The sequence below is a fragment of the Passer montanus genome, unplaced genomic scaffold (genome assembly GCF_014805655.1).
Source record: "Passer montanus isolate IOZ18808 unplaced genomic scaffold, ASM1480565v1 scaffold73, whole genome shotgun sequence".
NCBI lineage: Eukaryota > Metazoa > Chordata > Aves > Passeriformes > Passeridae > Passer > Passer montanus.
The window spans coordinates 2,773,273-2,797,069 of NW_024372481.1; the positions used below are offsets into that span (position 1 = coordinate 2,773,273).

At 45.3% G+C, this 23,797-nt stretch overlaps 1 protein-coding gene across 1 annotated transcript in view; it reads left to right on the plus strand.

Moving 5' to 3' along the window:
- The first annotated feature begins 16,031 nt into the window (after window positions 1–16,031).
- Window positions 16,032–23,797, plus strand: part of NEK6 (NIMA related kinase 6) — a 28,758-nt gene continuing 20,992 nt past the window's right edge. The window contains exons 1-3 of the mRNA XM_039730612.1: window positions 16,032–16,173; window positions 22,422–22,562; window positions 23,425–23,487. Coding sequence (XP_039586546.1) covers window positions 16,081–16,173; window positions 22,422–22,562; window positions 23,425–23,487 — 297 coding nt within the window. The 5' untranslated portion in view covers window positions 16,032–16,080. The remainder of the gene's footprint in view (window positions 16,174–22,421; window positions 22,563–23,424; window positions 23,488–23,797) is intronic.

Consider the following 23,797-nt stretch of genomic DNA (forward strand, 5'->3'; position numbering starts at 1 on the left):
AGCGGGGGGTCCGGGCCGCGGCCCGCACGTGCCTCGGGAGCGGGAGCGGCCGGGAGCGGCACCGGGCGGGCCAGCGCCGGACGGGCCGAGCGGGGCCTGGCGGCTCCAGCAGAGCCGGGACCGCGACACGGACGCGAGCTGTGCCGCTGTGCTGTCCCTCGGGGCTGTGGGGAGCTCTGGGGGTTCCATTGCAGCTGCTGCGCTCCGAGCTCACGCTCCCCGCAGGAGCCCCCCGAGCCCGGGATGTGCTCGTTCGTCTCCTGTGGGGCTCAGAGAAGCCCAGGGTGTGCGGGGGCCCGAGACCCTGCCCGGCTCTTCCCGCTGGGGTCTCCTGGGGCCGGTCCCGGCCATCCCCGGTCCCGCTCTGCCGCGCTCCCCGCACAGGTGCGAACCCGCAAAGGTGCGAGCCCGCGGTGACCCCAGTGCCGCAGGATCGCACATGGCTTTGGGGAGAGCGCATGGCAGAGCTGAACTATCCGATCCCATCGTTTCCCTCAAAGTGTGATTTGTGCTTGGTATGGATAACGGTGAATTGCTGAGCCCATCTGTTTGCCTGCCTGTTCGCACACATGGGATGGCTCTGCCCGTGGTGACTGCCTGTGGCATTATTGCGGGAGAAGTACTTTGATAGGAAATATTGTAGCAATAAGAAGTCCGGTGATGCAAGTTCCTGACACATTGTGACTGTCTTTCTGTCAGTTCTGTCTCCTTTAAAAGTTCATTTTTTTGTGAATCACTGTAAGCAACTGTTTCACTTCTGCAGCATTTCCACAGCTTTACATTTGAGACATCTCTTGACATTGAGTAAAACTCTTCCCACTGTTATTTTTTTCCTGTAGACGTTCTTTGTGACAGTCATATTCTGTTAAGCAACAACAGAAAAAAGAAGGAACTGCTTTTAGATAAGACTGTTGCTGCCTGTTTCCTCTGGCTCTGAGTCTCAGAGACCTAAAAAAATGGAGCTGTGAGAAACTTTTGTTATGATGGAAAGAGAGCATCTTCTGTGCGAAGCAAGATTCTAGATGGAGTGTGAGTGACTGCTGTCACCCCAAAGGAGTTGTCAGAGCAGAACCAAACTTTTGCTTTCTTAACACCTGTGATGTAGAAAATGTTTCTGCTTGTTTAATTTTCCCCTCCTTCCTCTGGAATTCTGTCTCTTGACAAATAGGTATTTTGTGAGAGAGGATGGACGCATAATTGGAATGTTTTTATATACCTTTTAAAATTCTTCACTGTTCATTTTGTTGGGAGAAAACCAGATGAAGATGAATAACTTGAACCCCAAGCCCATACTGGGAAACAGGTTTTTTTGCAGTACTTGCCCTCTATGATCCTGCCTGAAAAGTTTTATGTCAGTCTATAACACTGAATTATACATTGAAAATATTGAGCCTACACAGGCTTTTTTTAATTTCTTGCAGTTATTGAGGCTGTACTGGAGAAAATAGAGATTCTGAGGCTTCTCATGCAGTGTGTTTTTGGGCTTTATTCACACCTACCTGTTGGTCTGAAGGGCTCTTGCAATGGCTTGAAAGAGGTTTTTACATATTGAATGAGCTGCCGTTTACTCAGAGTAAAATGAGCATTTTTGTTTGAATGGGGGTAGGAGCCAGAAATGCCCATGTGGGTTTTTCTGCTGCTCTGCCTCTGCTCTGTTAGCTGTAAAGTGGGGGTGGTTACCAACAAGTCCCTTCCTGAACACCTGCAGCTTTCTAGATCTGTAAAGGATTAATTAGTGGGTGTATTTTAGCATCTTTTCTTCCTTTATGTGATGTGAAATATACTGACCTCAAGGCTATGAAAAATGTGTAACAACAACCAGCTTGGCAGAGCAGACCAGCCCCTGTGGCTGCAGCAGCCAACAGCTGGGGCAGGTGGAGAAATCAAATTATTCAGTCTGAATTTAAAGCAAGAAAAAAGGAACTGTGGCTGGAGGAGCAGAGGAAGTACTTGCAGGAAGATTTTGAAAATGAAATTACAAAAGTGGAAACTGGGCCTTGTAGGACATTTCCTTTGTCCTAAATGAAAGCTTAGATGGATCCTTACGGAAAATGAATTTAATAGCCCAACCTGTGCTTTAGTTTTTGTCATTCTAGCTTGCTTTTCTTTGAGGTTCTTGTTGCAGAGGAGGTGTTCATGGTGATCTTCAGCAGTGAGAACAATAAGTACATGGAACCTCATTTTAGAAGCTGGGCTCACCTTCACCACTGAACAAACCTGTTTCTAATTGCAACTTCCACAGTTTTACTACAGCTCAGCACTTGTATAGGCAGAGAGTGGTTGTGATGCTTTGTATGGTTTGAGCACAGAGTTATGGTTCTGCAAGTGGTGAATGGCCATTCTGCCCATGACACACTCCTGCCTTTGCCTTGGAAACTCACTGAACCAGTCTGTTTTACCTTGGATGGGCTCATGGTGACTAACCCAGTGCACACCTCCCAGGTGCTTGACTCGGTGTTTGTAGGAAATTATGTGATTATATATAGCCAGTATAAATACAAGATGCAGGAAAAAATCTTGTCACGTTGAAGGCAAAAACTTAGCAGTCATGCAGCTGAAATATAGTTTGTGATGGCCTTGATACCACTTGTCACTGAAGGTGCTGAAAATGTAGCAAGAGAAGGTGACTGCTCTGCTCCTGGCTGTGGGACAGGCACGGTAGCACTCTGTGCCTGTGCCACACTGCAGGGACTGGACAGAGTGCCTTTCCCAGCACAAAATCACATGGGAGTTAAAGGTTGTCTAAAATGGGCAGAGTGAACACTGTCCTGTTAGAGGCAGAGGCCTTGAAATAGTTTTTTCTGTTACCAAACGCTGTTGAGCTGTGTTTATTGTACTCCCCTTTGTAAAGCTTTCAGTAGGAGCTCATGCCAGTACTCAGCAAGGGCCCTGCTGCTTCCCTGGCAGGTCAGGGAGCACGGAGGGAGATAAGAGCAGCTTATCTCCAGCTGATGGGAGTGGGGAGGATTCCCTGTGTCAGCAGCAGGCAGTCTGAGCCTGGGCTCACTCACCCTGGGCTGGAGGGCTCCCCTGGCATTCCCAGGCTGGCATTCCCCACCCCGTGGGCTGGCCCAGCTCACACTGCACCCAGTGAAAACCCAGGAGCCAAAAGGAGCTTGGTTCAATAAGAGTTGGAGGCTTGGCTCTTTGTGCTGCTGGAAGGGCAGGTGGTGCTTTCCCAAGCTGTGGCCTTGCCTTTCCCGTGCTGGGACTGGTGCCCTGAGGGATCCAGGCCTGCTTTTGGGGACTGGGATGTGTGCCCTGGGAACTGGCTGCGCCCTGCCTCTCTTCCACCTGGGAATTCCATGTGGAATTTCACTGCAGAGCTGTGTCCCTGAAGTTAAATGGAGGAAAATGTAGTGTCTAGGAGGTGAAAGAAGAGTTGAAAGCGTTCAGACTGAGAGGTGGTGTTGGCCCAGTCGGCATTTTCCTTTTTGAAGAAAGAAACCCAAAGCCAAAACGTTTGCATGCAAAATCTAGATTTAGGTCTGACTTGAAAGTCATAGTGCTTTTTGGAATTGCTGCAGTGTGTCTAAATTACACAGAAAATTAAACCACATAAAGTGCTTCCAAATTCTTTTCTCACAGGTTTTTGGGGTGGTGAGGAGGTATGTGTTTCTAAAGCGAGGCTGGGAGCTGCTGTCTTCACTTGCTGAAATGTGGGATGGGGAGAGCTGATGTTCTGAGTGTGTGACCAAGTGGCAGTTCTAGAGCCTGGAAGTAAAGTTTTGTTTAAAAGCAGAAAAGCACAAGGAGTTATTTTTAATAGTGGTTCAAATGCAGAAGCCTGTGAAGCTGTCAGACCTTTTTACAGGTAGATCAGTATTTTTCTATCGTGGCATATTTTTTATATGCACCTTGAATTGAATAAAGATTACTTAAAGTTCTAACCTGTGCTAAGCATTTAAACATCTGGGCTCACTGTAAGCGCCATTGCTGTCCAGACATGAGAAGTCTCTTGGATTGTTTTTTGACATTTTAAAATATTTCAGCAAAAAGCTGTATTTTCTATTCTGCTAAAACAGTATATGTAGCTTCCCATGTTAAGTCTTGTGACATGGCTTATAACATGGCATGATACAATAAATTGCATATAATTTTACAGTGTCAGTACAATTAAAGAAATTAAATTTCTAGATTATTTACTTCAGCTTGGTGCTAAACTTAAGTGTCTGCTATCAGAGATTCCAGGCAGTGAACAGCTGTCTGTCGCAGATGGGAGAGGAAAAAAACCCATAGCTTCTTCCTTCTAAAAAGGTTTCCATATAAACCCTGTAGTAATGTAATACAACCTTTTAGTCAAATTTGAGTTTCCTGTTACACGTTTAAGTGAACCGACAGCAGACTCGTATCTATTTGAAACCAAGTGGTGTAAGTGAATGCAACCTTGGGAATTTTGTACTCCAAAGCATTCTTGAAACCTCGCAGATGCTTGTTGAGCAGTCAGATGTATTATTTATTGCATCTTTAAAAAAAAATAAATAAAAAGGCTTTGCAGGTAGTTCACGACTTCTGTAGTCTGCTGTGTTTTGGTAAGATCAGGTGGCAGTGTCTGTCCTGTGCTTGCACTGGGTTTCACCCAAGAAAATCAGGTGGTTTAGGAACTATCAGCAAATCCACATTTTTAGTGGAGTCCAGGTGTAAGTAAGTCTGAAAAAAGTAGGTTTGAGGTTGAGTGTTTTCTGCTGAGATCTTGAGATGGCAGAAGTGGAGGTTTTGCACAGAACTGCATGAAGTTTGGGATTATAAATTGGATGTGTTAGTTCATGGTTCAATGAGCTAGTTCACCATGGCAGTTATAAACTTATTAAAATTGTTACGACATGTCAGATCCCAAAGTGCAGAAGATGGTAAGATCATTCTTTTTAAATGACAAAGTTGTTGCTGCTGTTCTTTATAGTGATTTCCTTGCTGTCTTTCTTGTTTTAACCCCTCTGGACTATTTATAGGCATTTTACAGTTCTTAATCACTTCTTAAGGTTTTTGTGCTGATTTGTTTTGGGTGACTTTGGTCTCCAGTTCTGGACTCCAACCTTTGAATTGTGCTTCACATGATGAATCAAAGTATGTTGCAGTCCATCCCCTGCCCTTGGACAGACCTTGGGCACCAGTCTGGACAGATCAACACATTTGATTTAGGAAGGCAATTAATTTTGTTATTTTATCGAAGTATTGACTGGTTTGGGTTGTGGTCTGAAGCAGTTCTCTCTGTGAAGCTGTTGGGCTTTTCCTGTTGGGAGCAGTGGTCCCTGCTCACCTCAGCTCCCCAAGGCTTGATGTGGCTGCACCTCTGGGTGGGTTCATCTCAATCCAGGGTGTAACAGGCTTTTTCTGAATTCAGCAGATGGATGGATGGATTGTTTGTATAACATCAGTTGGAAATGGTGTTGAAATGTTGATTTCCCAAGTGTGAAGATGCTGCTGTTCCAGAAACCCCTTTGGAAGTGAGCTCTCTTAGCAGGCAGGGGCTGCTCCTGTGCTGTTGCAGGTGGCAGGAGGACACAGGGGTGTGTGTCAGCTCAAACCTCTCAAACCTTCCTCCAGCCAAGCTGGAGGAACCAAGAGTGAAAAACCTGAGTGTGGCAGTGCTACTCAAACCTCTCCCAGACCAGCCAAGCTTGGGGAACCAAGAGTGAAAAACCTGAGTGTGGCAGTGCTGGAGAAAAGGGCAGAGATTCCCCTCTGAGCAGGGTGATAACATCTTGCACTGCACAGCACCTTCCCAAATGAGTGGCTGTCAGTGTCCCCAGCAGACCTGAGGGACCTTCCAGGGCAGGTTTCAGTGTCTTGTTTCAGTGCATCCTCCCACCTTTCTGCCCAAGCACCCTTTGGTGTTTGATGTGGTGGGGCTCTGGGGCTGCCTGTGCTGTCCCTTTGGGGGAGGCTGTTGCCATCCTGCTCCTCCACGCAGTGTCCAAATGAATCACGATCTCCTCACCACGTGGGTGGCATTGCAGGGACCAGAAACCGCAGTGATAAGGGCTGTGACCCCGTCCCAGCTCAGCCTGCTGACAGAGCAGGTGTTGCTCCACACCCTGGGGAGGATTTGCAAGTCTTTCATTTTGCAGAGCTCAGTGACAGATCCTGTTCTCCACTTACTTTTGTCGTTGGGTCCCGCTTGCTGGGAGGTGGGAAGTACCCACTAGCCTGTTAAGAACTCATGGTGTGCGTGGAGTGGAGTTTTTAAGTCCCTGCTGACAGGAGAAGTGGGTGCTGGGTAGCTGGGAGCTGGGGTGCTGGGGTGCACAGCCCAGGCTCTTCCACCTGGCAGTGGTGCTCACTTCCCACACTGCCACTGTCCTGCCTCCAGTGACCCAGGACAATGGAAGTTCCAATTTTTCTTCTTCCCGTAGAGCCAATGTCCCCTTTGACTTGGGAGAGTAACTTTTTTCTTAACTTGGTGATTTTTAAACTGTGGAGAGGAAAATCCCTGCAGAGGGTGCAGTAATTGGGGAATGCCGACCTACAGATGTCAGCTTCAAAGTGCATTCAGTGTGATCCTTTCAGGAATTTCAGTTGAGTGTCTTGTCCTGTTCCTAGCCTTGTGGACACTTGTTGCTGCCATCCTGAAAAGACATGAGTTTTCTCCTTGTTGGAACGTTTTGTTTCCTGCATAGGAATACTTGAATGTGAAGCCTTTCTTGGAGGGTTTGTGGTGGGCTCTGGTTCTTGAGATAAATCTCTGTCCTTGCAGTGAGGAGACGGAGAGAAAAGCTGTAGGTATTTTCTTTCCCCCAAGAGTAGGGTTTCAGAGTGCACAGACACCAAACATGAACACAAAAATTCCTTCCTCTTTCATGGAGATTCCGACTAATTCTTTGTGCTGCTGGTGTTTCATCAGCTCTTCTATCAGAGCTGTAAAAAAATGAGTCTCAAAAATATTAAATTGTAACAAAACTCCCCGAGAAACAATGAAAAGGTTTAAAAAAACATGACTGCATTTTAAGGAACCAAGTAAGTCACAAGCAAGTGTCTGTGTGGCAGCCTGTGACCAGCTGGGAAGGCTGAGGAGTGACCCTCAGCTGTCACTGCATGAAGAAGCAGTGCTGCCTTTGAGGAGTCTGTATATACTGAGCTCTGGGCCCTGGAGTAAATATTCTTGCGGTGTGTTCATAATCATTCTACTTAGAGTAAGCGCTTCTTGGGTGGGTATTACAAACCTGTTAATCTTTATGGTATTTATAGGGTAATTTTTAACTCTCTTGAGCTCTTTACTTCCTTGTGGGTCAATTACTCCATTTATAACATTGTGTCAGATGTAAGAACTTTACCATCCGAGAGTAAACAGTGTTGGGGATGGTTCTCTACCTGTGTTTGCACTTAGTTCTTTGTGTATTAAGGTATGCAATAACTTATTCTGTGACTGACTTATTGGGATTTCTTTTACTTCTCCTGCTTTGCACTTTGAAGTGACTGTAATGTCTTATTTTAGCTTTTCTGCTTCATCACTAATGCAGGAAGAGGGACTGTTCTGCTTTTGCACTTGCTTTGCCACGTGGCTTCCAACTTCCCTGGTCAGGCATAGCTGCACCTAGATTTTGCTGGACTTGAAAAATTTCTTTTGATGAGTTGTAGTGTGTTATTCACAGGTATTAATAAGGTGTCAGCACTAGGGAGATCGGGAAAGAAATGCAGGCTGGGCAGGACTCTTGTTTCCATGAGTAAGCTCATGGTTTTTAATAATCTGATACTACTGAGTTTATGCTTCAACGCTGAAGCTTATTAGAGCAATAGAAAATTGTTACAGAGGGCAGAATACAGTGGGAAATGTGATTTGTCTCTTATACAGAGCTTGCACATTTAGTATAATTTTCTTGAAAGGTTAATTCTCAGCTTCTCTTCAGAACATTCTGTGCAGGCCTTTCTGTAGGGAAAAAAAATTGGACCCAATTTAAATAGACAAGTCTTGTGAATCCTGAAAGAATTTGGGCATTTAGCCCAGGAAAGGGAGAGTTCTCTGCAAGAACTTCATTAACCCTGTCTGTCATCAAAATAAGTAATAAAAGTAGCTCTGCAGACGTAGTAAAGAAGAGATCTTTGTTTTACCCTGTGGCCTTGATCTGCAAGGTGCTGGTGAATGGATCTGGTTCTTTGGGGAGAGCTGTGCCCGTGTGGGAGGGGAGATGGAGATGTGCTGCATGCAGGGATACAGAAGTGGGGATGGGAGCTCAAGAGCTGCATTCGTTTTTTGAAAACTTGTGCCATGGGTTCCAGGTACCCAGGAATGTGCAGGGAAGCTGACTTGTATTTAGTAGCAATATTGATAATGCAGTCTCACTTATTTACTTTTCCGCCCCTGTTATTTTGGGGTGGAAAACCCACAAACACTATTCCTAGCAGAGCTATTTTTGTAAGTGGAGAAACGTTAAATATTTTTATGTGGAGAAGAGTTTGTGCTCCCGTGTGGCTGTTGCTTGCAGGATCCAGATGCTGTGGAAGCACTTCCTGCGATGCCAGCATCTGGCTGCCTGCACATTTTGGGTAGAGTTTTATGAGGTGGCTTTGAAGTTGCTTTTGGATTTGAATCACATGAATCTTTGGATTGGCTGGGCTGTACAATTCTCAGCATCATTTCCTTTTCCTTCTGATTATGGGAAATGTAAATGCTTCAAGCTGTTGTTCTGATGTTTTGAAGTTGGGGGAACATAGATCTCTGTTTTCCTCCATTCCTTTTCCCTGGATTAGAGATAGAATTTGAGTCTTTAATAGCGTGGCTGTAGAGAGAGCTGCATGAGCAGAGTTGGTTGCAGCAGGTTTTGTGGATTTTGAGCCCATCTGACATGGGCTTGCTCTCGTACTTTGATCTACCTTTCTCAAACATTTCAGAAATTACAGCAGTATTTCAGAAGTATTTTTGTGAGGTTTGCTTAATACTTCTTGAGTGCCTGGAAGTGTTCTAATTAAAAGATATTTATAAGTGCTAAGTGGTGGTGTTTCCAATCACAAATGTACATAAAGATTTATAGAAAACTTTGTTAAACTTTCTGAGGACGGGCTGGGCTGAATGGATGCCACGTTCAGGGTTTGGCCCTGTAGCAGCAGAGCTGATTCAAATTCTTGGTTTTGAACTTTGGATCTTAGTTCTGGTTTTGTCTTGCTGGCTTAAGATGGTCTGTTCACTTGTGCTCCTGTGGGATGGGTGGTCACTAAAGGTGTCTGTAGGAAGCAGCTGTGGAAGCAGTCTGGATTCTTTGTTGTGTGGTAGATATTTATTTTAGGGGTTGGTTTAGATCGAGGGGTTTCACCATAGCCTCAGAACAATCCCTCTGCCCAGGTGCTTGAGTGTTGGCTCTTCTGTTGCCCAGGGTTCTTCAGGTGTTGCTGGGGAGTGGGCTGTATTTCAGCTGTCATTGTCACCTGGCTGGGGGTGCAGTAGGTGGTTCCCTGCTGTGCCAGGAGCAGCCTGGCACGGAGGTGGCAGTGCTGGTACCGACAGCCTGTGTTCCAGGCTCCTCGAGATGGGACTCACTCAGTTAGCATTTAATGACGTGAATGGGTCTGGCAGTTTCTGCGAACATTTACGTTATGAATATATTTCCAGCCTATATTTAATCTTCCCTTCATCAGAAATGAATGAATTCCAAGAAGGATAACAGAAGTGTTCTTAAATAATTTGGCTTCGTGTTTGAAAGCTTTATTGCATTATGAATTAAAACGTGAGCATGTTGTCGCATGCTTGGTAAGCAATGCAGTGAAATTCCAGGTAGATTTGGTATGTGTTTATTTTTGACATGTGTTTCGTTACCACTGGTGGTGGCCTGAGAGATCTGGCTCTCCTGGTTCAAAGGTGATAAAAATGAATACAGTCCATTTTCTGGAGGGCTCAAAATTGTAACTGCAAGAATATAAATTAAGGTTGGCTTATTACTTTATCTGAAACACACCTGAGTGAAAACTGGTAGGGGAAGAATGCAAGCTGCTGTTGCTGTACCATGGGCACAGTATCACCTCTCTTCAGAGGAAGCATTGTCCCTTTAAATGCTGCTGACTGCTGTCCATCCTGAGTTTTGGATGTGAATATGTATTTGATGTTTACATCCTCCACAAACACCACACATAAATATTTACATGTGGTGTTGTACCAGGAAATAGAGTGCAATGAAAGAAGGGGTAGGAATAGTCCAGTTAAGCTGGTGAGGAGGAACATTTACCTTAAAATATGAATCACCAAGTGCTCTTGGCACTGATCCTGGAGCTGTTTAATAGGAGCCCTGTGAAACCATCCCTTGGAATGGATGGATCTGCAGAGCATCTGAAATGTGTCCAGAAGACTTAGACAATTATGTTTTTTGGTTTAGGACCAAGTTCTCAGGAGCTGGTAGTACAACACAGGAAAAAAAACCAACCAAACAAAACCCACCCCTTAACTCAGTTAAAATTTTTAAAACTTAAAACTAAAATTAGAAGTCAGCTGCCTGCCTACCTGGTGAGAGAGGGGCACTTGAAATGCTCTCTCAAAAGTGTTGTATTAGCTCAAGTGGCATCCTCAGACACAGTGATCCAGCCAAGCACACTCTGCCCAACCTTGCTATTTTCAAGCCATTGCACTAGATTTTTCCCCAAACTAGAAGATAGAGTATTTGAAGTTATAATGTTGCTTGCTTAGAATGGGAATATGGACCTGAGCTGGGAGTAGGTAGTGATTTGAAACAGAGTGGGATGTTTCATACAGTTAATTATTGGCAAGAAGCATTTGTTTTATTGACATCCACAGAGAGACGACTCTGTGTAGCTTTAAATAGTTGACTTAATGTCATTTTGCTTCTAGGTATGGAACAGTGAATTATGGTGTCTGTCACAGCATTTGTTTAATGAGTATCAGTTGTTGACAGGGTATGAAAAAGCTCCAGGGCTTTTCAGCCATTTCACTAAAACATTCTCAGTTAGGGGATTTGGGGTCTTTGAGGAGCCCATCCCTTACTGGCTGTTGAAAATCCAGTTTGCACAAAGTCCTAAGAGAAACCCATCTGCATCTGCTCTCAGGGTCAATCCAGCCCTCTGAAACAGAAACCCATCTGCTCTCAGGGTCAATCCAGCCCTCTGAAATGTGGGGTGTGACTAAATCACCGTTTTTCTCCTCAGTGGTCAGTTGGTTACAAGGAGCCTCACCCTTCCCAGGGGTTACAGGCTGCAGGTAACTCACACTGTATTGTTTGTGTGTGTGACTCTGGGTGCAGTTCCATCGTGATGCTAGGCCTGAAATTCAGAAGCTGTTTCTGCTTGGTTTACTGGACTCAGTTTAACAGTTTTTGCTTGAATTCCCTCAGTGCAGCCAGAGCTGTTGGTGAGAGGCTCCAGTCCCCCTGCCAGGGCCTGCCCACCACCCTCCACAGGCAGCTCTTGCTGGGCAGTTTTTTACTGAATCACGTTCTCTAACTGTGCTCTTGCAGTGTTCTCTCCTCAAGCATTTCAGTGCCATTCCTCGTGTTGTTTCGTTTAACATTCATATTCATATTTTTTTCAGTGTTGGCAGGTGTGTATTTCACATTAACATGAGGGGTTTTTTGGATGTTAGACTGCTATTTGCTTATGGTAATTTCCAGTCATCATAAGGTGACTGTTGAGAGAGATGAGCAGAGAGGAAAAAAATTGTCAGGCATTTACAGTAAATACTCTCTGCTTTTGGAAACGCTGTCAGAAGTTTAATTGTTAGGTTCAAGTAAGTTTGTCATGTGCCAGACAGAATCAGTCTGCTGTAATGAACGGGTTACGCACTTCACCAGCAAAAAGGGAGAGTGAGAAACCAAGGGATGCTCAGGATTTCCTGTCACCTTGCACTGCAGAAGGAACAGGGTAGGCTTTTTAACCTAGCCTGTAATTAGGTTTTGCATGGAAGCATATATTACTGTGCTCGCTTTGCCAAAGCTCTTCAGTATGATGGATGAGATTTAAAGGTTGATCTGACTAAATTGCAGCAAGAATACTAACGACAAAGATATTTCTGTTGTGAACTATTCCTACCAGGCACCATAGCTGTGACAGAAATGGTGTAAAGTAATGGACAATAAAAGTCACTCGAAAATAATACTCTCCTAGGATTGGGCTGCCTTCCCCAGAGCACATACCCTGAACCACAGCGATAATGTAATCATAAGGCCAGATCATCATTAAATATATAGGTAATCTCATAGAGTATCCTGGCAGATTTATTTTATGAGCAAGGAAGAGGAAGAATATTATTGGGCAGTAGAGAGGAAGAAAGTGGTGTTGATGTGGTTGTGTTTATTCTGTAAAAGAGTTTGCATTGCTCCAGCCTTTGGGGAGCCTGCAGCGAGCAGCACAGTGGCTCCAGGAGGGGTGGCAGCCTGGCCCAGGGCAGCACATCCCTGCAGATGTCACAGCCAGCTGGGGACCTGCTGGGGGGCACTGCTGCATTTCAGTCTCTGGCAACTCCCCGTGTGTGGGGAAAGATGGACATTTGTGCACTAGGTTAAGTCGTGTACGTGACTGGTTTTAATCAACTTGTGGATTTCTGGAACCATATATGACTTGCTGTTGTGTTTGTTTGTTTTACACAAAGTACCAAAAGGAACTGCTTGGCTCCCCCCACAAGCCCCTGTGTAGGAGGAAAACAGAGCAGACAGTAACTGAGGGGGAAAGCAGATCTGTGAGTATGACATGTCTGTGCTTTAGCACTCATTCTGTGTGTGTGTGTGTGGGGTGGGCAGCAGCAGGGCTGGGCACGGGGCACACCGAGCAGCTGCTGTTCTTGCAGGAAGGTGAAAAGTGCTGCTGCAGAAAGCAGTTATAACGCTGAGCACAAGCTGCTGCTTTGCTGCCTGCTCGAGAGGTGCACGGTCCTGTCATGTTGATTATACATCTGGGAGCAAATCATTTGGCCTGCAGTTGAGTTGGAGGCATCCCGAGACACATGGTGATACCCGATCAGACTGGGCACAGCTGCTTCGCCGAGGAGCACCCGGGGCACCGCAGGCTGGGACTGAGTGCCAGGATGCTGATGAGGTTCTGCTCCTTAATGAGTGTCTTGTAACTAATGATCCTGCCCTTTGCTACCGAGTGCCCTGGGCTGTTCTGCCCTGAGAATCCCACCTGTCAGGTACCTGCAAGGTATCAGGGGTTGGATGGGATTTTGTGTTTTGCTCTCTGCTGATTAGGTGTAGGGACACTCGGGTACCCAGAGAGGAATTGCAGCTGGGGATGTGGCAGGGGAGCTGGCTGCACAGGAGGGTTCTTGTTTTCCCTGTATTTGGAAAAACTCCAGGTTAGCTGTGAGTGCCACTGCATGGAGTAATAACTGTACAGCAGTAAGGTGACAGTAGTGTGGGAGAAGGAGCTGTTCATCCCGTGTGGGTTGTGGCCATTTTTCCTGTGATGGCAATGATGATCCTGCTCTTTTATTCACTTCCTGGAAAGCTATGTGATGCTTCATGCAATTCAAAGACATTTTGATTTATAATCACAGTCAAGACCAATTGTGATACTGAAGAACTTTGTAGGAAATTTGGAAGCAGGAATAAAAGGAAAAGTGCAGAGCTAAGACAACATCAAGTAAAAATGGGCCAATGTGAAGAGTGCACCTTGTACCTTTCCTGGTGTAGGCAGTGCCTGGGTGTTGTTGGCTGCTGTTGAGGATCCCCTGTGCAGCCCCTTCGCGGGGATTCCCGCTCTCTCCCTGCCCGGTGCCAGAGCCCGGAATAGCCCAGCTGGCAGCCTGGGCAGGACACGCTGTCCCGAGGTGTCAGCGGCCCCGTGCTGTCATGTGAGCTCTGCTGGATCTCTTTTCAAAGCTGCTATTTTGTTCTTGCTGCTTCCTCTGCTTCCAGCTGTAGCAGTTGACACAAGCAGTGCTGGAGTGCAGAGCCTGCCCTGGCCTGTCCCTGCTCTGCCAGGTGGGCTGTGAGCTGCCTGCCCCTGGTGCTGCCTCACAGCAAGGGATTGCTCCTTGAGGTTCCTCAGGGCACCTGAGAGTGACAGCTCCCCTGGGACTGCCCAGACTGGGCTGTGGTCAGATCATTCAGGTTCCCATGTCCAGAGTAAATCCCTTCCCCGCTCTCGAGCGTCAGTCCTTTGGAGGGCAGGACACGGTGGGTGCCCAGCTTGGTCAGAGTTGGGCTGCAGACACTTCAGGCACTGCCTGGACATTCTCCAGGCTGGGTTCCTGTGGAGCTCAGGGCTGAGCAGCCAGGTCTGGGAACCAGGGTTTGGACTTGGAAAAGAGAGAACACGTGGCTCTCCCTTCAAGTAAACCGCCTTTCTCCAAATCTTGAATAATAAAATAATTAAGATAGTTCCAGCAGTATAACATGAGGTAGGAATTTCATAGGGCACTTTAATGTCAATATTGAGACATGGATTTATCTAGGTATTTTCACCTGGTTACTAATAAACCTACAGGTGCTTGAGACTGAAAAGATCTTAAAATCAAACTTCTTCATACTAGCAGTGATTCTCCTTCCCCCACTGGAGTTTCATGGTACTGGCTTTGAAAAAACTGTTTTTATTGAGAGCAACCCGTGTGTTCACCTGTGTAATGTAGCAGGAGCTGCAGCTCTTTTGTCAGAGTGAAGGTTCATTTGCTTGAGACATGAGAAGCCTCTCTCTGCATTCCTCCTGGTAGCTGGTGTTGGGAAAGATCTGCCAGAGCTAAGGGTTTGTTTCACAGACAACTGTTAAAAGAATTGAGCACTACTTGATGCAGAAATTTTTCATCATATTTTCTCCCCCACTCCCACAAATATTTAAAATACCTTTGTGTTTTAAACTAAGACTTGGTCATTGCCCAAGTGCCAGGCACGCACTATTAATACACTAATGAGGTCAGGTTGTGTTCTTTCACTGAGTGAATACTTGCCAAAACTCTTGAAGTAAGTTTCTGCAAATGCTTGTGTTGGCCACTAAATCTTCTCTTGTCTCCATTAGGCTTCAGCCAGTGCCAAGGACAGGAATGAAGCAACTGGGAATGACAGGGTGTGGGTAAGGGGCAACCAAAACCTGTGTGTGGCCATTTCTGTATTTATTGTGGGTGTTCTGTAAGTGCTGTGACTGTGCTTTGGAGCCTGGCTTTGCTCGGGGCCAGAGCCTGGCCCCAGAGCTGGTGTGGAGCAGGGAGTGCTGTGATCCACTCCTGCTTCCCTGAGCAGCTGATGGAATTACCAGAGTCTGTCCCCGAGTCAGGCCTGAACACAAATGATTCAAGTAGGGGTTTTATTTCCTAGAAGGGCAGGAAAATCTGGGTAAGTTCAGTCTCTTCTGTCTCTGCTGGCAGAGGAGGTGTCCCAGAGTGCCCCAGCACCCCTGCCCACGGTGTTCCTGCAGGGTGTGCACAGCCCTGTGCCAGAGAATCAGTAATCTGGGATCACAGTCTTGTTCCAGCACTGGAGTGTCTCAGCTGCCTCTTGGGCAGCTCTGTACAGCTTCTGCATGTTCTGGTACCACTTTAGAAGGGAGCAGATTCTCATTTCCATCTGCTGCGTTGGGCTGGCCTGAAACTGCAGCAAAGGAATTCATTCATGGAATTTTCCCTTGTTTGTTTGTTGTTCCTACAGCACTTCAGTCTCCTTTAATCCAATATAGTTTCTAGCTCCTGCTTCCTGTGTTTTACAAATCCTCATAAAACTTGTGATTTCGGGGTGGGGAAGAAAGGCTGTGGGTAAATTTTTGTTGTCTTTGACCAAAGAAAGTGGCAGCAGTCTGGAGGGACTTTGTCATTTCTGTGTTACAAATGGAGATGGCAGACCTTTGGGGGTGTCCCCTAAGTAAGTGGGGACCACGAGTCCTTGGGGAAGTGACAGTAGCCACTGCTAGAGGTGACAGAAGCAGTGTCTTTGTAGATCACAAACAACTGACCGAATAAACCCGTTTTCTGCTCTTGGTTATTGTGAAACAGCCCCAGCAGCAGCTGTGATCCTGGTGGTGCTGGGTGCTCCCTGGCTGGGTGGCTGTGCCCTGCTGCTGGCCCTTCAGCCGTGGCTGTGCTGTGCTGGGGGAGGCAGGCTGGGAGGGCAGGGCTCAGCCCCTGCCACTGCAGCCCCTGCGGGGCCAGCCCTGGCCGGCCACTCTCCAACCTCTCCCCTTTCTTTTGCCTCAGCAGAGCCGAGAGGCAGAGTTTGGTATGATACCATGGAAGGGCAGCACAACCATCCTCATCACCTAGGGGACCAGAACAACCCTCTGTGCAAGCTGCCAGGGCAGGAATTCCAGCATGATCCTCAGGTGAGTGCGGCTGTCTGCTCTGACTCCCTCTGTCTTCTCTTGCCTTCATTCTGTAAGGTCTCCTGATTCCTCAGCATTTAGCTGCTTTTATCCCCCTTTTGTTTTTAGTGCAGTTACAGCAGTTTCAGGGGATATCCACTTTGGGATTCTGCCAGCCAGCCAGAGTTTCCTGAACCCACTTTTTGATTCTAATAAGAGAAAAAGGAAATAGTTTGAATTTTGCTTAAAGCAAATGTTTTTAAATCATCTTATGAAAACATACTGAGCTGGCTTTCTCTTGTCTTTGATTCTTTGAAGAAAAGGCCAAAGTAAAATAGATTATTGTGTAAGTGAATAAATGTATTTTCTCTCTTTTTATAGTAAGTGCTGGAGAAGTAATTACCAGATAAAAGAAAAAGCTCATTCTACATGGAACTGTAGGCTCCCTGTGAGTCTCTGGAACTCATCCTGCAATGTATTTTGTCCATACTATAATGAAGTTTCACTGTAGCAGCTCCTCTTCCTGCCTTTCTGCAGAAAGGAACTAAAACCAGGATTAACCCACAGCCTGTGCAAATCATGAAACTCCGATTTTGTGAATTCTGGCTGCTTGACTTTTCAGCCTGTTTTCTGTTGATCAGAGCAATTCAGGTTTGCCCCCACGTTGTATTAAGGAATAAACCAAAAGCATGATGGCAAGCTGTCAGAAAGAAGAGGACTGTGCTGTGGGACGTGGCTGGGGAGGGCTGGGGTGAGCTGTGCTGTTCCACGAGCAGTCAGGGGAGCAGGGTCCCTGACCAGAGGCTTGGGAAAGCTTTTCCTTGGGAAAGCTCAGCAGTGCCCAGCACAGCCTCTGCTGAGGGGACTTCTCTGCACAGTGCAGGCACTGCTGGGAAAGGAGCATGGTGTGGAGCAAAGCCCCCTCTCCTAATGTAGCAATTTGTCATATTAAGTCATTTAATAATAATTGAATCCCCTTGATTAATCTCCTAGAATTAGCCAGTTGCATTTTGAGCAATTAGGGTTAATTACTGCCTCATTTGGCAGGATAGTGCCCCTGTAATTATTTCATGAACAAGATTAGGAAGTGTTCCTGTGCAGCAGATACATTCATGGCATCTTGGAGCACATGTTAGAATTTGTAATGACATAGTTAAGTGTAATTAGTAGCTAATAATCTGTGTTCTGCTGTGATGCTGATGCTGAGTGGGCTCATTTTGCTGTGTGGTCATTGTTCACTGAAACCTCCCCTCAACTCTGGTAATACCCAAGTTCTGTTAATGGAGGGCTCTAGCAAACTGCTCTGAGAATGATCTAATTTGGAGTTAGAATTGCAGGAAGACTGCCTTTGGTTTTGCTGTCAAAATAACATAAAAAGACCTGAATAACAAAAATACACAGTCTGCCAAGGAACTGGAAAAATGCATATAAAAAAGGTAGTGTTCAGAAGGCTTGCATTGGTGGCATGATGGGGTTGCTGATGAACTATTTCTGTTTTTCCATTTTTCAGGAATATATTTATAGAAAATTTTTCAAATCTCTGGTACTTTTTACCTGGAGAATCTGAAATTACATCCTTTCCTTCTTCTGAAAATATGAGTAATGCAGACATGCTGTGTAATGGTTTGTGGGGGGAAGGGAGGTTTGGGAAGGTAAAATTGACCAAGCTGGTCTTATGGGAAATGTCATTAATGGCAGAGATAAAAACTTCAGCAGAAAAAACCAGAACATGAGTTCTTAGAGGCTTGGATGAGGAGGGAGCTTTGTATGGAATGTCCTTCTCTTCCCTCCTGCCCCCAGCAGAGCAGAGCAGCCACGTGCTCCTCTCCAGAAGCTTCTCCTGTGGTTGTGCTGCTTCCTAAAGCTTCTTCTTTGTCAGCTCTGGCAGAGGTGTTGTTTCTGCTTTATAACTCATCAGTGCAGAACATGAGTCAGGCTTTGCTGGTCTGTCTTTAACTGCTGTGGTTTAGCTCACAAGATGAAACCTTTGAGTAATGCTGGATACTTAGAAGTTATCTTTAATACAAACATTTTTTTAAAATGTCCAATAAAATAACACTTTTGGCTTTTGGCTCTCATACCTGCCCAGAAATACCCCAAGGAAGTTCATCAGCAAGAGGGAGAACATTTTCTAGTAATGTTCCAGAATGAAGGTGTTAATTATTTAGGTCTCCAGATTACTTAGTGTATAAACACTAAGTAGCAGTAAGCAATAAAAATTATTTAGGAGTAAATCAGTGATATAAAAATACAGAGTTGAAATTTTTCACTTAGTTTTCATACTAAATAAACACAGTAACTCACTTTTAAATAGCTCTTTTATATACTCACATTTTAGCAGCAGAGCTGTTAGGAGATTATTTCTATGGTAATTTTAATTTCACTGTGAATGTCACCTTGTCCTGCTATTTCCAAGCTGGTATTTTTCTCTTCCCTTGTGATGTAGTAGTACAAATGTCTAGATAGGCACAGAATATCTGAACACCAGGATAAATCCCCATCATGCTGACAGGGATGCTGAAACTTTGAAACTGAAGCCAAGTTCTTCAGCAAACTTTAAATTCCAGGTAACAGGTCAGGTGAAGGATATTTTATGACTGTGTAGTCTAATTTTGAAGCTCAAATTGAAAAACCTGATGTATTCTTCAATAATTACTTGGCTACCTGTTTGAAGGATAATCCATATTTTAAAAGTTTCCTCATCTCTTGCAAGCTTAGAAGTTCCTTCTTTAATCAATCTGTTCTAATGTGTTCTCATAAATTCACACTGGAATTTCAGCCTCAAAGTATGCAAAATTCTTTTCAGGTAGGCATTATTGAATGGAGGCAGGTGCATAATTTTGGACATACTAAAAGGGTTTGAAATACTGATGTTGATAGTAAATCATTGCTTATAATGTGTGCACGTTCTACAGGAGGGGCTGGAGCTCCCCAGTCCTACTGCAGATGTCTTTTAAAGGTGAAATTAGTTACAGTAAATGTCACTCAGATGAAGTATGCACTTTAGAAGCAAGGAAACCATTCCTTTAAAATTAATGATGCATTGCAAATATCAGAAAAAACCTTATATCCAGCATAAAGATAATTAAAATTCAGGTCAGAAGTGTATGACTTAGTCGGGCTAAATTTTTTAATGAGATTTCAGAAAATTAATTGGGCGAGTATGTTTTTACTCTTCTAAAGAATATTTCATTTCATGGCTCTACAGGAAAGATGCTTTTATTGGCATCTGAAGACTGGAGTGTCTGCCTGTTTAACTGTTGCTTAACTAATCTAACAGTTTTTAGGTTGATTACAAATACTCTAAATGCCTGCAGCCCTTTGTGCAGGGCTGACTGGTGCCTGTTTTCCACATGCCAATCAGCAGTGAAACAACTGACTTGATTATTAATTAACATTAGCATGGGTTTCTGTGTTGTGCAGTTAGCAGTGAACAGTCCCCTTTCTCAGCCCATCCAGGCTGGGGTTCCCTGTGCCTCTGGGGGAGCAGGGCCAGGCCTGGCTCTGCAGTCATTTGTGATATTTTGTTTTCATCTCAGGGCGCTGCTTGGCCCAAAACAAGGGCTGCAGGCAGAGCTGCTCCCCCAGTTCTCCTGGGGCTGTTCAGCTTTGCCCTGGATCTTAGGTAATTACAAAGAGGTAAATGTATTGGCCAAACACTGATTGTTCTGGAGGTTGAAAGTCTTTCTGCAGAAGAGTTTTTTCTTATTCTTCCCTATCCCAAAACACAAACTCTGGACAACTACTCCTGAAGAAAAATAAAGCACAAGTGTGTGTAGGTGTCCTGCCTGTCCCTAGGGCAGGATTTGGAGGGATGTCCAGTCTCCATGTGCACAGTGGGTGTTTGTGTTCCTGTCTCTGCCACAGACAGCTCCAGAATGGGGGGTGATTACAGACTGCATCCACAGAGCAAGTCTGTAGCAAGGAACTTTCCTAATCCTGCCTTTCCCTGTGTTTGGGGAACCTTAAAATTCTGTTCTGCAGACAATCCTGTAACACCTCAAAATTCGAGGCTAAAAGCCCTGGCAGAATTCTTCCTGAAGTTCTGACAAGGACTGCCCTCGCCTGTGTTTGCCAGCTTTGGAATTTGTGCTCTGGCACCAGTGGTTCCATCTCACAGAGCACATGTGTGCCAGAGGAGATGTCCAGAGGAGCTTGTTCTTGGAATGATCTCTGCATTTTTTCTTTAAAATGAATGGGTTTTTATTTGCATGAGGAATTCATTGGAGCTTTTTTTTTTTTTCATGAAGTAGGAGAAGAATGAGACTTCCTTGTGTGCATGAAGAGAACAGCCTTTGTCTCCAAACAAGTTCTTCCCAGACTGGGCCCTTCCTACAGCTGCCCTGGGAACAGGAATGTGCAGACAGCCCAGTTTTCATAGTGTCCAGGGTTGGAGTTCCTTTTGCTTGGTTGTTTTTTTCCTCCCCTTTTTAATTTATGGTTGTGTTTTTGTTTTTTTTTTTTTTTTTTTTAATTCAAACTCCATTTTTGACCTTGACACCTGATCTGTAGAGGCAGGGGCTTGGTTTTACTGCACTTATGGAAACCTGAGCCTAAATCTATCCTAAAAATGATCAAATGTATTTTTAATGGACAAGTTAGAAGATGACAGTGGTATCTTACTACACACAATTTATATCTGTACATGAAAACTCTGAGGTTTGCAGAAATAAAGATCAGGGGTTGTTTGAATGAATAGGGATTGGTTCTTTGCCAGCTTTCTGAAAAATTGTGGTGGTCAGTAGTGGAAGGACTTGGGAACAATGGAGAGCCCCCTGTGCAAAGTCATGAAGTAAGTGCAGTGTGTGTTGGGCAGCGCAGGGCTGTGGCTCCGAGGTGCTCCCTGGCTGCTCTGTGTGTCCTGGAGTGCAGCTCAGCAGTTTCCTGCTGGCCTTCACCTCCAGCAAGGCCTGGGACAAGGCTGACTTTAAACACTGATCAGTAGGGAGCCTTCTTGGGCTCACCTGGGGATGATTCCTGGTTTGTTCTGTTAGCAAACATCTCCTGCCCTCTCTGAAAGCTCTGTTACTTTAATTAGGCCTGATAGGTTGTGATAGCCCATGCAAATCTAGGTCATTGCATATGTAAATGTGCAGCTGCAGTCCTGGAGGTGCCAGAACACATCAGCAGAGGTGTCCAGGCATGGGCAGCATCACCCCCAGCACCCGCAGGCTCTGGGGCTCTCCATGCCCAGGGGGCTGGGCCACGTTCCCCTCACACTTGCCTAACGTTTATTTATGCTCTCAACTTCAGAAGTTGGTAGATATTTCTGGGCACATGCTTGAAATATTGACACATAAGCGCTCTTTGTGTAAATGCACACTTTAGGAAGGGTGAGTGGAAACTGTCCTTGATTTCAGTCTGGATTTCTTTCTGAAAAATAAAATTTGGTAGTAGTTGCCGCACACTTTAACAATTTAGGAAGGGTGAGTGGAAACTGTCCTTGATTTCAGTCTGGATTTCTTTCTGAAAAATAAAATTTGGTAGTAGTTGCCTCATAAAATGTTGTTAGAAGTTCTGCTTCTGTTGTGGATGGTAAGTGCAGGATGGAAAAGCTTTTACTCAGACTTCCTTAGTGCTCAAGAACAGCTCAGTGCTGCTCCTGAGGAAATGGCAGTGGTAGCAGTAGTCATTCCTTCAGCCCTGCAGCCCTCCCGGGACACTTGTGCTGGGCGTGGTTCAGCCGCAGGCTGCCTCGTCCCTGGGATGCCTTCCCCACCCCAGCCCGTGCTGGGAACTTCTCTTTTTGTGGCTTGTGATGCAAACTCTGAAATGCCTCAAGATGCTGAAACTCAGAAATGTTCTGCTTGGCACGTGTGCTAACTTTGAGTAATTAATTTTCATCATTCCTTTTTTGAGCGTTGTTTGGCAGCCGTGCTGATGCCCGAGGAGCGTGCGGTCCGTGGGGCCGTGCTCCTCCTTAGGCTGTGTCTCCCTGCCTGCCTGGCTGGCTCTTTACCTGGGATGCTGGGCTGAGCATCAGCATCTCCCAGTGACACAGGCAGGCAGAGCTGCTGAGAGGCTGTGGAACCAGCGAGAGCAGTTTGGGATTAATTAGTTACTTACACAGAAGGCAAGACTTGAATTCCCTCTGTAAAGAAGTCGTTTGGCTTCCTCCAGCCTGTGTTGCTGCTACACCTGTGAGGATTGGTGCCTTTGTGGTGGGTGCTCTCCGCTCTGAGGGCCGAGGCTGAGCCTTGCCCACGAGCAGAGGGAGCAGCAGGGGCCGAGTGGCTCTCCGGGGTCCCTGACTGCCTTTCCTTCGACAGAGACATTTAACGTCGTACCCGTATCGCTGCACCTTGGCAGATTTTCAGATTGAGAAAAAGATCGGGCGAGGCCAGTTCAGCGAAGTTTACAAAGCCACTTGTCTTCTGGACAGGAAACCCGTGGCACTGAAGAAGGTGCAGGTGAGCGTTTCGGGCAGGCTCCTGGTTTGGGTGGGTGGGAGGCCCAAGGCTGACAGCTCTGCCCCGCGGGGCTCGGTGCCTCCCCACCCCGCTGGGCTCCTGTGGCCAGCTCAGGATTGCAGCACTGCTGCCCTTTGTATTTGTTTGGGATTTCACCTTTTACTTCGTGAGGAGGGCTCACCACATTGTTATTGAACGTGGGAGGCAGCGAGGCCCTGTGGCTGTGCCATGAGGAGCTGCCATCCAGCACAGCACGACCACGGGAACATGGAAGGGAAAAGGTGCAGCTTGCTGCTGGAGTGGGAGAAGAATTTGGGAGAACTTGGATGGCAGAAGTGTAGATTTTTAAAACTTGGCTGAAAGTACTGGGCAGTATTCAGAACAGCATTTTGTTTGAAGAAATTTGCCTTTAATCCTTCAACAAATCCTCCAAACTCTTTCCAGTGATTTAGTGGTCGTTGCAGGATGAATATTAATGCTCAATGTTATTGTTAATTATTACACAGAATTCAGGGGATGCTGTATCTGTTTAAATGAGAAAAGTAAACATTTTGTCTTTTATTTGCTATATGAAATTAATAATAATTAAACCAATGAAAATCACAGCAGCAAATTCACAAACTTGTATCTTTATTTTTCGTGCTGCTTAGAATATTGCCTATGGGTTTTAAAATTAGTTTTACCCCAGTGTTATCCCTGTGGTGGTTTCAAAATAAAGAAAACATTGATCTTTCTTTGATCTGGGGATTGTGTGAATACTCATTACAGTAGAGGATGTACAAACTGGGGAAGGAAACACCAACTGCTTGTTAAAATATTTTTTTGTTGTTTCATTTTTATCTTCTATGTTTTGTGTTTGAAGATTTTTGAAATGATGGATGCTAAGGCAAGGCAAGATTGCATTAAAGAAATTGACCTCTTGAAGGTAAGAATTTTTATAATAACTTTTTTTCTTTTTCTTTTGTTGGGTTTTGGTCTTTGTTTGTTTGTTTTGTGGAAAAATTTGTTTTCAGGTTGGCAAATAAAGCTTACACAGTAAAGGAGAAAGCAGTTTTGCCCATGCATGTCATGTGTGTATAAATATGCCACATGGAAAATGATAATTTAGATAAAGACTCTGAAACCAGAGTGTGTTTAAGTGATTAAAACAAGTAGTGATTTTAGTGCCTTAGTAGCTTATTTTAAATTGTTGATTAAAAACATAGATGTGTTGCGCTTTAAATATCTATTTTTAG